Here is a 14,728-nt window from a genome sequence, read left to right on the forward strand (position 1 = left end):
TCAATGTAATGGGACGAGATGTTTCCTCAGGTAACCTGGGCCCATGCCATGAAGGGCTTTAAAGGTCATAACCAACACCTTGAATTGGATCCGGAAGCAGACCGGCACCCAATGCAGCTCACGCAGCAGAGGTGTTACATGCGCAGTCCTAGAGGCACCCATAACTGCCCAGACCACTGCATACTTTCGAATTTCCAAAAATTCTTCAGAAATAGCCAATCTATTTGCCTATTTTTACCTGCTTTACTTTTTCTTCCTAAAAATAATTTAAGGAAATCATATATTCTATCATAGTTTAGTTTTAATAGGTCATAGTTTATGTTCATTTTTACAGATTAATATACTTAAGTACTATAAGCTTACTCATCTGGCTTGGATTTATAGATTTTAGTCATATTTAATTTATATTTGTTTTATCATATTGCATTTATTGTATTGTATACTAATCATTGAATGAATAAAGTTTTTTCTTCTTCATATATTGTATTACTTATAACACCTGTATACAGTTTTTGGCCTAACATCGGAAAGCAAATTTGATTTTGTGCACAAAGACTTGCAAACTGATATTTCCAATATTATTTCTTTATGCTTGTCTACTGCACTTTATCATTTGCAGCACTTAAAAAGCAGGTATAAAATTGCCTTAGCATTCTCTTGATTGCTTGGTTGCCATGCCAAGGGGAGGCCAAGTATACTGAATACAGGACTTCCAAGATGTGGTAAATTTACAGATAGTTGTGTATCTGGCAGTGGACAAAACAACAATACACCCACATAATCTTAATTGGTTGATACAGAATTAGGTTTGGTGTAGAAAAAGTAAGCACCCCCATGGAGGAAAATACGCGTTCTCTATAAATCAGTGTAGTCTGTTGCTGTTGTGCCATCAAAGTAACCTTGGCTCTATACAGAGTTGTGTTTGAACAGCAATTTAGCATTATTCTGGTTGGCAATATGTTTTATGAGGATGTTAACAGCTGCCACACAGGCTAATAAAAAGCCTCACCAGTTCATTACAATAACAAATCTGATAAGACACTTCCCTGTTCAACGAAATAGCTCTTTCTCTCTGCCCAGCTAGTGCACCGAAAGTTTTATTATCTATTTCTAATTTCACCTTGTAACTTGGGGGTTTCTCCATCTGGCTCTCTACTTGTTTTCATAGTTTTGCTTCCCTCATTTATTTATTTATTTACTTATTCCATTTCTAAGATTTAATACAACCGATTTATCAATGCTAGTGTATTACTGCTTGGTTTTTATGTTTTACTGTTCTTGCTGTGAGCCACCTAGGGTTATTGTATATAAGATGGGTGGCCGTAAAAGATGAATGAATGAATGAATGAATGAATGAATGAATGAATGAATGAATGAATGAATGAATGAATGAAATAATTCTGATTAATCCCTGAACTAGCCAAGACCACTGGAGGAAAAGTTGAAAAACATAAAACATGGCATCCAGGGTCCAGTTCCTCTTCTTTCTGTCCATAAAGTTATTGAAAGTACTGGAATCATAATGGTTTTGTTATAGCAGAAGTAACATGTATATATAGATGACAGTACGAAGAGAAGAAAAGATGACGGTAAGGAAGAGAGTTTCAAATTGCCTATATTATTGAATTAATGTAAGATATAAATTAAGGGGGACCAAGATACGTCTTGTTTGACTCCTTTGAAGAGTGGGAGATGCAAAAAGATCTCAGATTATTGCTGATTATGTGTCATCAAGTCAGTGTCAATTCCTAGCATCCACATAGATAGATTCTCTCCATAATGATCTGTCCCTAACCTGGCCTTTCAGGCCTTCCAATGGTGCACTCATTGCCACTGTAACTGAGTCCATCCACCTTACTCCTGGTCATCCTCTTCTCTTTTCTTCTATCTTTCGCAGCATTTGAGCCTTCTCCAGAGAGCTAGGTCTTTGCATAATGTGTCCAAAGTAGGATAATTTGAGCGAGGTCATCCGTGTCTTGAATGGGACCTCTGCCAGCAATATATTTAAATGTTCTCATAGACTATCATAATTGGCTAGAGTAGATGAGAGTCTACAGATCCAGCTGCCAATTTCCTTCATAATCTTTTCATTGACTATTATCAAAAGCCATCCTTAGACCAAAGAAAGCAGCACAGAATTCATTGAAGGAAACAGGAGTATTTTTCTCTCAGATGTTTTAAGGGGATACTTTGGTCAAAAGTTGATTGACCCTTTCTCAAGCCAGCTTCTTCCCCAGCTAGCACTTTTCCTTGGGTAATTCAATTGACAAATTAATCATAAGAGTGTCTGGCATATAGTTTATTTACAATATTTAATAAGCTAACTGGCTGGAAATTAATCTGGTTGGACTTGGCAGCTTTTTAAAAGATTGAAATTGTTGTAGATCAACCCCACTCTTTGCACCTCTGTAAGAAATAGTCAACATGAGTGAATTAGGATGCCAGCACAGAAGCCCACTGTTCAGAATTTAGTTTCAAAATTCTACAGGAATCAAATTCCAATCCCACCCCCCAAGTCCCTGGAAACCTTAGCATGTCTAATCATGCAATGGTTTTGGAAGCCTCCAGTGCAAATTATAGCCTCCACCTGCAAATTATACTTGCAGGTCCAATTCACTAGCTATTATATTACAAAGTTAATGGAAATGACTGACTCATATCTTAGATGGGATAGGAAGAACCAGGTTTTGGAGCTGAGCTGGCAACAAAATGCCAGAAGACATTAGGCAATGAAGTCATTCAGATCTGTAAGCTTTTTTTCTTAAATTCACAGTAAGAAATTTCTTCATGATCCAGGGAGAAAAGAGATTTAAATGCGCAAGGAAGCAAAACGGATAGATTCATTCATCCAAACAGTGAGCTTTGAGCACTCAGCATCTAACAGTTCAGGTTTTATTTGCTCTGTATTAAACAATATGTATGATGTTACATAGCTTACCAACTTGTTATTTCCGACAATTTCTTCCTTTTTAAAAGTTCCATGACAAGCAAACAGAGCCTGATTCTTTTTTATAAAGAAAATAATTGTAGCATAGTATACAAGAGTGAGAATTTATTTTGGTATTAGTATTAATATTTCATTTATTATGTGCTTATATCTAAATGTGGTACAATATTGGGATGAGCAATTTTCAAACATTCTGCAAGTTGTGTGTGTGTGTGTGTGTGTACATGCATCGATGTGCCAAGCTTCCAAAGGCTGCAGAATGGATAGTGATTTATGCAAGCCCAAACTGGGGTGACTTTTTGGGTTGCTTCAAGGGGAAAAAGGGATGTGCTGCTGCTAATTAATCTTTTTTTTTTTTTTTTTTTTTGGTCTGTGCTCAGTCATTGCTGACCCTGCAGTGACTGCTTGGACAAGTCCTTGCAGTTTTCAAGGCAATTGTTTTTCGGAAGTGGTTTGCCAGAGCCTCCTTCCTAGAGCAGAGCCCAGCTGGCGAGAGCAGGAGGCGGGGTTTCCGTTGCTTTGCACCCTTTTCAGGCAAGCGCGGTTTTTCGCGCTTACCAGCAACTGCTCCCGACTCCTTTTTGCAAGGCGCCGCCAGCATTTTTCCTCCCACCGGAGTGAGAGTACCCATTTATCTACTCACGTGAGTTTTCGACCTGTTGGGTTGACAGGAACTGGGGAGGAAACAGGAGCTCACCCTGTTTAATGTGAAGGCTGGACTCGAACCGCTGAAGCGTCGACCATTTCTGGCCGGCAACTTTCAGCGTCATTAAGCCGAAGGCTTAAGCCCACCCACCCCTACACACACACACATTTTGCATTTAACCCCCTCCCCCAAATTTGGGGGGGGGGAAAAATCAGCCTAACTTCTTGTGGACTAGAAGCCTTTAAGGCAGGGATCAGCAATGCAGCATCAGTGAGCAAATAATCTCTGAGATGGAATCCCTGGGACCACAAACATAAAAACCTCAAATCTCAAATCTCATGACGAGTTCCACAAAACCCTTACCATAGAACACTAAAGCCCCTATGAAAGGATATGATTGTCAGAGACTATTTAAGGGTTTAAATAGAGGTGGAAGTTATTATTAGTTTTTTATGTCACCTTTTATATATATATAGCTCATGGTGGCAAACATACGTCATATACCTGCTTCCTATTTTCTTCACGCCAACAACCCTGTGAGTTGAGTTGGGCTGAGAGAGAGTGACTGGCTCAAAGTCACCCAGCTGGCTTTCATGCCTATGGCAGGACTAGAACTCAGAGTCTCCTGGTTTCTAGGCCAGCACCTTCACCACTACACCAAACTGGCTATAGTTATTTAGCTGCTGGGAAATGAAGAATAGTGACATCCACAACTGATCATTCAAAACCTGGAAATATGATGGAAAGAACTCACTCAGAATAAGGAAATATAGGAATCTGGCAAAACATATTGATGAATCGACTGTCAGGGGAGGGGGGGTTGTAAACTCTTATGCTGCATGTCTGTCTGTCTGTCTGTCTGTCTGTCTGTCTATCTATCAGTCAATTGGGATCTCTAGCAGCTAAAAAATCTTCCTCACCTTGGACTTTTCTCTCCAAGTCAGCTTGAATATTCATATAACTATCTTTAATGAGCTACACTCACAAATAGTTCTTTCTTTTTCCCCAAGATATAAGGTAATTTCTTCTCAACTAGGAGAAATGTTTCCTGTCAAGTAAAAGCCAAATCAGCATGTCCCAAAACTTCTACTTTTCCCCCTCAAGAATTGACATAATATATTTAGCCCTTCCTATCAATCTAAAGAAAAACATTAGCTTCCAGGTCCTAGCAGGTTTTAGCATCTGCGTCCTTTCAGCAGCTGAACCAACTCCATAGAATACCAAGGTGGCCTGGAATGCTTGCCCCCAAATGTCAGTGCAGTCTTAAAAAATGATTTATTTCTATGAATCTAAACAGTAAATTGGCTCCCAACAAATGTCACATAGCAGGAAGAGTTATGTGCAAAAAAATGTAATAAAGACTTGAAGTACTGGAAGTTTCTAGTTTATTAGTTTTCTATCTCATTTTCCTCTAAACCTGCTTATAAAATTGTTTTAAAATATCCTGGGCAATCACATGGTGGGAGGGAAGTAAGGGTGGGAGGGAAACAAGAAATAAGAAATATGATGTGTTTTGCATCAACAACATACTTTTTCCATTTAAAATATGATATTTGTGGGTTTGGTTTCACTATAGATTATCAACCCAGAGACATCACTCATGTTACAGAAATAAAGATGACACAAAATCATAGACGAACACCAGTTATGGAGAATACATTGGTTTCAAATATTATTGAACTACAACTCCTAACAACTGTAACTATGAGAGCTAATGGTGAGGGACAGTGAGTGCTCTAGGTTAGCAACATCTGAAGAGCCACAAGTTCCCCATCCTTATTTACATATATAGGTAGGTACACACATTAAGCCAAGATTTGTACTTGCTGCCAACTCAACTTCTTACCAATACCAAAGTCAACTGATTCAGCTCGAAATCCTGGAATTTCAAGAGGTTTCAGAAAGCTTAATACCTGAGATGTAAATAAAATGATGCATGTGATATATGTAACATTTCCTTTTAATTGCACCTATTCCTGTTATCTGCCCCCCCCCAACAATCTAATCTAATCCAATCTAATCTAATCTAATGTAATCTACACGAATCATACAGCTTTTCAGTATATATCTTAGAATATTATTGCTTTGCTTCCTAAAAGGCTGTGGTAATAACAGATGACTATTAGGAAACAAAGGTGATCTTCCACACCTTTCCAGGTCTTCTTGTGGCTTCGGCTGCAGTTGTACTGATCTGAAATAGATGGTATCAGTGACCGATGTGGATCTCTCAGACCTGGTAACTACTGGACACCTCAGGAGCAATAACATTCTTTCCCACTCCTCCTACTAGAATTGCTTCATCACAGTACTTCAGCAGTGGTTATGGGGAACAACCCAGCAGCCCAGATATGGTAGCCCTATGGAAGTGAGATCCCCCAAAAAACCAACTATTTCTATATTTATATAAGGATGAATATAATCCCATCTAGCTGTAGCAATTCAGAAAAAAGGATCTTGATAGTAGAGCACAGTGTTCATTGTAAGTTTAACTTTCAATAATGAAAGAGATGAATTCAGTGTTAACAAGGTTTTTTAAAAAAAGTCTGCAAGATAGGAATTACACCTGTAGATGCAGAGAAGACAAAATGTAACTTTAAAATACCATTATATAATTTGGAACATTGCATTTTGATGTCTCATCCCAAAAAGGAAAGTTCTGACCTATGAAAGTCAAATGAGCAATAGTACAACATTTTATGAGGACAAACAGTAACAACAGAAAGTTAGGAGCAAAAAGATTGGGAAAAAGATATATTTAATCTATTTAGTCATCAACAATTAGCTTTTTTCCATGGTAATATATCTTAAAATAGTTTGCAACTAAACAAGCCACTGACATATAAAAGCATTGGCATATAAGGCCATATCTTCTGCTGCAAAAAGTGGTAAAGTAACTTTATAAAAATGTCTATCTAAAAGAAAATTTTCAAGTTTCTCTGCAAAACATGTACCCCTGCATGTTCGTGCACACACAGAACTCAACTCAAACATCTTCCAGATCTCCATGTATGAATCAAAGCTGGGAAATTATCTCTCAGAAATGTCTCTCTTCAAAACTGAAAATGATCTTCCAGCAAATATATTTTGAAAAAGTATATAAACTGGAAAGGAGAAGCAATCAGGGAGAAGTGTTTGCACAGCCTTCCCTAAGCATTCTAGTTGCCCTAGTACCAGTACTCCTCGTTTAGCAACTACTCATTTAATGACCATTCACAGTTACAACAATGATGAATCTTTGCAACCAGTCCTTGCATTTATGACCTTGACAGGTCTGTAAAGCAAAGGAAAGCTAAAATAAGATCATAAGCACAGTTATGGTTTCACTTTGCGACTGCGTCACTTAACCATGTTGCGGAACACAATTGTGGTTACTAAACAAGGACTCCTTGTAGTTTAAACAAGATCTATGCCAAGAACAGGAAATGTTAAATTACTAAAAATACCAAAACAAAAATGAGGGCCAATAATTGATTCTAAATTCTATATAAATGGGGGGGAAAGTTTCACCAATACTTTTCACTATTATGGAATGTGTGAAGTAGCTACAGAAAGAACTGTAACATTATGAATTCATGAACTGTCCAAAGTCAGGGGGGATAGGTCCATCATTGGTTATTAGACACGCTAACTTAAACAGAAACACCATACTCAAGGATATAACTGTAATGGTTAGCAAAGCGAGTACCAGTGTACCATGTCCTGATTATGTGCTACAGCAAAGATTCTGCCTGGTCACTGCAGATACATAATCCAGCATCATCACTTCTATGATTGATGCAGTAAATATGACTATACTCTCAATATACAGGTAGTCCTCAGTTAACGACTGCCCTGTTTAGCGACCGTTCGAAGTTACAACAGCACTGAAAAAGTAACTTTATGACCGGTCATCAAATAAACATCCATCACAGAGTCCCCTCAGTCACATGATTGTGATTTGGGCACTTCACAGCCAGCTTCCACGAGAAAAGTTAATGGAGAAGCTGGCAATAAAATCGCAAGTCGCAGTCACGTGATGTCTTACTTAATGGCTGCGAGTGATTCACTTAACAATCACAACAGAACTGATGTCATAAGTCCATTGCGGTCACATGATGTTTCGCTTAATGACCTCATTACTTTGCAATGGAGTTGCTGGTCTTAATTGTGGTTGTTAAGCAAGGACTAACTGTAATTAAAAAAAAGTGGAGCAGAACAGAGGAAGAAAATGTCTCACTTCTACCAGATTAGGCCTAGACAACTTGAATGTTCTGGTGTAAATGTGGGACCCAAAAAGCTATTAATTTATTAATCATAAAATCAGCAATATACTGTATTGTATTTTATCTATTCATTCCATTGTTGCTATAGAAATCCCACAGCAACTTACATAACACTCCATTTAATTTAATCTCTCAGTCAGTCACTGGTCAACAATATATTAGATTCAGATCACCATTTACCAAGAAGCAATTTACTCCAGAGATTAGGTAGGTACTTCTTAAAAAACTTTTCAGAAACATTCCTCAAGTAGAAAAGATAATCAAAACTTTTATCAGAAATACGTTGTGTAGCATATCCAAATCGAAAGACATACAAGAGCTAATTCACATTGTCTGAGTTGTATTAAAATTATGATATTATATTATTCACTCACTGTTTAGTCACTTCAGGCATTTTGGGAAATTCCTTTTTCTTGTTTTCAGCTGATTCAACAGGAGTAAGTAGTGCTGCAGCACATGAGGCTATCGACTGATGAGAATCTTCGCGGCAAACTGCAAAACAGCAAGAGTTGAGTTGCCACCAGTACAATAATGGCTATTGTTTCTGGATATTCTTTTAAAACTTGCATCTCGTGTGAATGTGGGACAAGACAAGTTATCTGTCCAGTGCTAGATCAACCACTCTCTTTAATTTATGTAACCACTATCCTTAAAAATACAGGGAGGAACATTCTGATATTTGATTCTTTATCAGTCACCTGAATTGATATGGTCAAGCAACATCACACAACCATGGCAATGAACAATAAATGGATGACTGGGAAGGAAATGAAGTACCATTTCGCCCCCTCACCCTGGTATTCTTAACACGCTTAGACAGCTTTTCATCTGTTCTGTAATACAGTAATACAGTGGTACCTCTACTTACGAACGCCCCTACTTACGAAATTTTCGAGATACGATCAGCTCCGGCCCCAAAAATTTACCTCTACTTACGAATTCGCCTCGACTTACGAGCCATTTTCCGCCTGTTCCACGTGGTCCGCGGCCATTTTTCCGCCCATGCCACGTGGTCCGCGGCCATTTTTCCGCCCATTCCACATGGTCCGCGGCCATTTTCCCGCCCATTCCACGTGGTCCGCGGCCATTTTTCCGCCCCTGACACGTGGTCCGCGACCATTTTTCCACCCTGCCGCGTGGTCAGCGGCCGTTTTTCCGCCCGACACGTGGTCTGCGGACGCCGGAACGGATTAACGGTAATTATATTGAACCTTATGGGAAAATTTACTTCGACTTACGACCAATTCGACTTGCGATCAGAGTCACGGAATGGATTAAGTTCATAAGTAGAGGTACCACTGTACCTCAGTTCACAAACGCTTCTGTTCACGAACAATTCGGTTCACGAACAGCAGTGTTCCCCAAAATTTGCTTCCGTTCACGAACTCCGCATCAGGTGACGAACATGACCCGTGGCCATCTTCCTTGCTCTGACATGTGATCATGGCTTCTTCTAGGAGAGATCACAGTCGCAGACAGACACTTGCTGTGAAGCTTTTGGTGTGCTTTTTAGCACATACAGTACATCCAGCATGGCTCCAAAGAAAGTGCAGAGCGGTAATGAAGGTGATAGGAATGTGCAGAGCAATAATGAAGGTAACAAGAAAGTGCAGAGCAAGAATGTTAAGAAGAAGGTTTTGAAGAAAATAACCATTGAATTAAAGAAGGAAATTGTAAAAAAGCATGAGCGTGGTATTCGTGTGACTGATCTGGCCTTGGAGTACAAGATGGCGAAGTCGACAATCTCCACTATTTTGAAGAATAAAGATGGTTAAAAAAAAATACATATGGTTCAGAATGGATTAACCTTATTTACATTGAACCTTATGGAAAAATTTGATTCGGTTGGCGACCAAAATCGGTTGGTGACCACGTTCGTAGAGGTCAGAATGGATTATTATTTACATTGAACCTTATGGGGAAATTTGATTCAGTTCGCAACCAATTTGGTTCACGGCCAGATTCATGGAACGAATTAAATTCGTGAACCGAGGTACCACTGGCACGTGGCTTTCCTCTAAGTTCAAACTGCAGGGACTAAAGCTGGTCAGGGAAGGATGATATGTGCAAAGAACTCTATCCTACTCATTTCAGTCATATATAATAACACCAAAAAAGCAACAAGTTTGGGAATTCTGTTCTGTTCTTTCCCCCTGTGGGGGGGGGGGACTCAAAAGACAACAGTTATTGTTAAGTACATGGTAAGTACGCAGTGGTTTAATTGTTCCAGTAGAGTTGTTAATTAGTATAGCTATGATGATTTTTTTTATTATTATATTTTATATCTGAACCTAGATGAAATCTTTCATTGACTCTTATAGTTACTCAAGAGTTGTCAGGAGGCTCTGGAGTCAAGTGAATACTCGATCCTGGATTTTTATATTTACATTGCTGTTGTTTTTCTTTGGCAGATGGCACGGAATTTGCATAGGCTGAGTACAAGCCAGCCTAAAAACTATAACGCACACCTGCCTATGTATACACATTTATGTTACATTGAACTGATCCTTATTTTGCTTCAAATTCTGATCAAATGACAGTGATTGTGCTTCTTAGGCACACCACAGTTGCTGAAGAACTTCTGTTCTTTAAACTGTTAGTTGCCAAAACGTGATTACAGACAACAGTATTCCCCAAAGCATTGGTTGCTATAAATCTGCAATTAAGCCACAGGCCAGGTTCTTTAAACACTGCAGAGCCACAATGACAAAATTGTAATTACTGTAATAGGACCATTACTAGCAAATGAATTACACCCAATCAAGCTTTGTCTATTTTCCCCTTCTTTCACAATAGCCACAAAGGATCCAGTTATATCTGCTTTGTGGCATCAGGACAGGATCCCAAAAGAGAAGATTAAAACTGACTTGCTTAATGAAAGGAGATATCATATATCTGAAGAGCTTTTAGGTTCCTCAGATCTGATTAATATGAAGCCAAATAGTATGATGCAACTGTCTTTATAATGAAATCCATAAAACAAAGATTTTCAGCAACAGACTGTGCAGAAAAATACACCTGTAACTGCACCAAGGACGCCACACCTGTAACTATAATAACCTTCCAGGTTGTTTTCCATATTTGATTCTACCCCCCCCCCAACTTGAGTTAATTAAGATGCTTATGTTGTCAGGTTCTTTCTAGGAGAATTAAAAAGGCAAACAGGATTTACTAATTTTTAATCAGAACTTAAAAATGAGAACTTCAATTGGCATGTTGAAATTCTGAAGTTAACATTTAGGCCACACCGTATGAAAATGAGTCAGATCCAAATAATACAAACAACTAGTATGAATGTTGACAGATTCTATTGCATTAAACAACACATGCATATTACACACAATGCCATCTCCAACAACTATGGATTGCTGCTTGCTTGTTTATTTGCTATGTTTTGTTTACTTACCATGGTTTATGTTTGGCTTTTATTCTGACTTTTCTAAGGGATCTTTCTAGATCAGGGTTCCTCAACCTTGGCGACTTCAAGACGGGTGGACTTCAACTTCCAGAATTCTGGGAGTTGAAGTCCACCCGTCTTAAAGTTGCCAAGGTTGAGGAACCCTGTTCTAGATAATCATTTCAAAACCCAAACTGCACCTCTTGTTTTCCCACCAATGAACAAATAATAATACAATCCCAAATTCTTTTAAACATCTTAATATTAGTAAAAAAAAAAAAAATCAACCAACTAAGCAATCCAACCATTTTATAATTTAAAACTTCAGCCAGAATAAATAGAGTTTTGCTTGTGTGATGCAAAAATAACAGAAATAGAACCATCCCCATGTCTCTTGAAAAACAGCTCTAAAACACTGGAACAGTCACCAAGAAGTTCCTCACGTCTACTTTCAAAAAGCCCTTGAGTTGAGTCTACTTCCTTAATATAATGTGAATACATTAACACAACCATGTAGGGTTTTTTGCAAGAGTATGGAAAAAGCTTTGTTACTGCCTTCTAGGAATATTTTCAAACTGTCCAATCTAGCCCAACTTTTCTCACCTGGGATTCCCCAAGAGTTCTGCAAGATATTGCGATTGGGGGATTTTTATTTTATTTTATTTTGTGTGTTGCACAATGCTAGCGCTCACATAGAATTTTTATGTGTTGTGACTCAGCAGCCAGCCTGTTCCTTTGCTATTGTGTAAATGGTGCAAAACATGAATTGTGTAGGTTGTATAGAAGTGAATTATTTTGCAAAGTTTTAATATCTTTTGTGATTTTTATCTAGGGGTTCCCTGAGACCTGAAAAATATCCCAAGGGTCCTTCCAGAGTAAAAAGGTTCAGAAAGGATGGTGTAACTTACGGCTCTAAGAAAGGATTTCTAAAAGTCCACAGAAATGGAATAGGGAAATACCTCCATTTACCACACTGTTCTGCCACAAGACAGAAAGGATTAATTCATGTTACAAAACTAATTTTCATAGTTCTTCAAGATTCTCTCACATCCATACACAGATATAACACTTCACCATGGTCCTTTACCTTAAAAGCTCCCCCATGGTGAGAGATGGAGCAATCAGATGGAGATAGCTACACACTCTGTTTAGTTTCTTGTTTAATGTACATTTAGTTCACAACTCTCGAATCGCTATTCAAATCAAAACACAATTATCCTTAAATATCCACATTTTACTGTACTTTATGATACAATTATCCAATGAGTAAGTGCATTCAAATGTGCACATTCTAGGAAAAGTCACACAAAAATGTATATACTGTATTAAGAAAAAGAGCTTGCAAAGCTCACTGTATGACTATTAGGAAGGTGCTACACAAACGTATGTATCAGGAAAAGTGTGCATGAATGTCCATATGAACTTCATTCTAAGTTCTAAAGGGGGGAATGGGAAATTGAAAGAGACATATTTGGCCATCAAAATAGGAAAATACATAATCAGACACACACAGAAGGCAATTGACATCTGCACTGTGGCCATCAGTACGTGTGTGCGAGTGTGTGTGTGTGTGATTCAGTATATATAAAGTGTGTGTGTGTATGTGTATATGTATGTATGTGTGTGTATGTATGTATGTGTGTGTATGTGCATATGTATGTGTGTGTGTATGTGTATGTATGTATGTATATATATACATATATATATATATATATATATACACACATATATATATATATATATATATAGTATATAATATAAATATAAAGGATATAATACTTTATATTTTTTCCTAAAAAAATGGGTTCAAGCTATAATAGGATTTTTTTTAATTTGCATATTCAGCAGAGCAACAACAGCAAATGTAAACACAAGTTGCAAATAAAAGGTGTTAGACTCCAGTCCACAACTTGGCATTAAACTATCAAAATATCACATTGTTAAGTGATGGGGCCTAGTATGGAATATATTATTAAAAGGTTGGCTGGTCCTGAAATAATGTGGTACTCTCATATCTGATTTGGCAGCTCAGGAGAAAGACGGTCCTGATTATTTTCCATACAAGCTATTATTATGCACGAAAATGTCACAGCTTAATGTTTCCAGCATTATCAGTGGACTTACTGAGTGACCTAATCATTGCTTTAAAAAAAATGAAAAGGAGTTAATAGGTTTCTGCACTACATTATGATCTGTACCACAACTATCAAGATAATTCTGCCAAATTGCAGCTGGTGCCTTAATTCTGAGGTATGACCTATCCATTAGTAAGGATCTCACTCATTTAAGGTCAAAATCAAGACTGCCTAAATAAAAATAAAATATAAGCTATAGAAAACATATATTTTAGAGATTATATGTGCACCAGTCTCTTATTGTCAGGGACACCACTGACATAAATACATCCCTTTGTTCTTCATTGCTCCCCCCCCCCAACCTGACAATGAAAACTTCTTGACCTCCAACAGGATAAGTAATACATAAATAAGTATTATGTTTTCTACTCAATATACCCTTTTCAAGCCATTACAATAATGGTCTGTGTTGTGACTATCTGATCAGCCAAATCACAACTTTCTCCATCCTACATGGTACACACGTGGAAAACAGAAGTGCTGGTACGTCACTAAACCAACGAAGTGGTAAAAGGAGAATTATGCAGCCAATAAAAAGAGCAGATTTTGTAAATCAGTTGGCTGCCACTGTAGATCTTGCAACTGCACTGTACATTTCCAGAATACAACTGAGGAATATGTTTCCACTAGCAGAGACTCATGCAGAAGGCATACAAAGGTAGAAAACATGTGCCTTTGCGAAGTTATCTGTAAATCCTCAAAGTTGGTTGGGGGAATCATAGGTGGCCACTGTGAAAAGCATTGTTTTATAATCTCTACTATGTCAGACATGACATCTCTTAAAAATATGCCTTAGGCATTTTCCCCGTTCTTGGTGATTCCAGAAAGGAAACAGTGACACTTGGTGGCCATGCCTTTTCATTACCTATCACAACTTTTGTTATTCAGTACTTTTATAATGGCCATAATCAAGAAAGATTCATAAAGCCCACTAAATATTGCTCAAATGGCATAATAAAATCCAGAATGGCAATATTAATAAATGTACAGGTTAAGAATATGGTTTTCATTGTTTTGCTCAATTTGGATATTATCATGCATACATGCAAGATGCCTCAATAAAAAAACATGAACTGAATCTGTGCCAAACCAAGATATACTTCTGGAATATGACAATGTTTACTATATGTAAAATGATTCCAATAGATTAAAATATATCCAAAATTTCAGTATGCACCTGGTGGCAAAATCCAGATGACAATAAAAACAAGAGAAAAATGCTTTAACGGTGCTGTTGGGACTTTTGTTGTTAGAAAATAAGCTGGTATTTCTTAAGTCACACACATAAAAGTAGAAGAACGGCTCACATGAGACGGAAGGGGGGGGGGAAGAAGAATATAT

General features: G+C 37.8%; 1 protein-coding gene across 4 annotated transcripts in view; it reads right to left on the bottom strand.

The window, feature by feature from the left end:
* CCSER1 (coiled-coil serine rich protein 1) overlaps positions 1-14,728 on the bottom strand; it is a 738,752-nt gene that overhangs the window by 539,598 nt on the left and 184,426 nt on the right. For all 4 annotated transcript variants that reach the window (XM_088133054.1, XM_088133055.1, XM_088133056.1 and 1 more), the window contains exon 5: positions 8,230-8,347. In XM_088133054.1, the coding sequence (XP_087989180.1) occupies positions 8,230-8,347 (118 nt within the window). The remainder of the gene's footprint in view (positions 1-8,229; positions 8,348-14,728) is intronic.

The sequence above is a fragment of the Python bivittatus genome, unplaced genomic scaffold (genome assembly GCF_059951505.1).
Source record: "Python bivittatus isolate LINGU-HERP-01145 unplaced genomic scaffold, Pbiv_v1 ctg000070_np1212, whole genome shotgun sequence".
Taxonomy (NCBI): Eukaryota; Metazoa; Chordata; class Lepidosauria; order Squamata; family Pythonidae; genus Python; species Python bivittatus.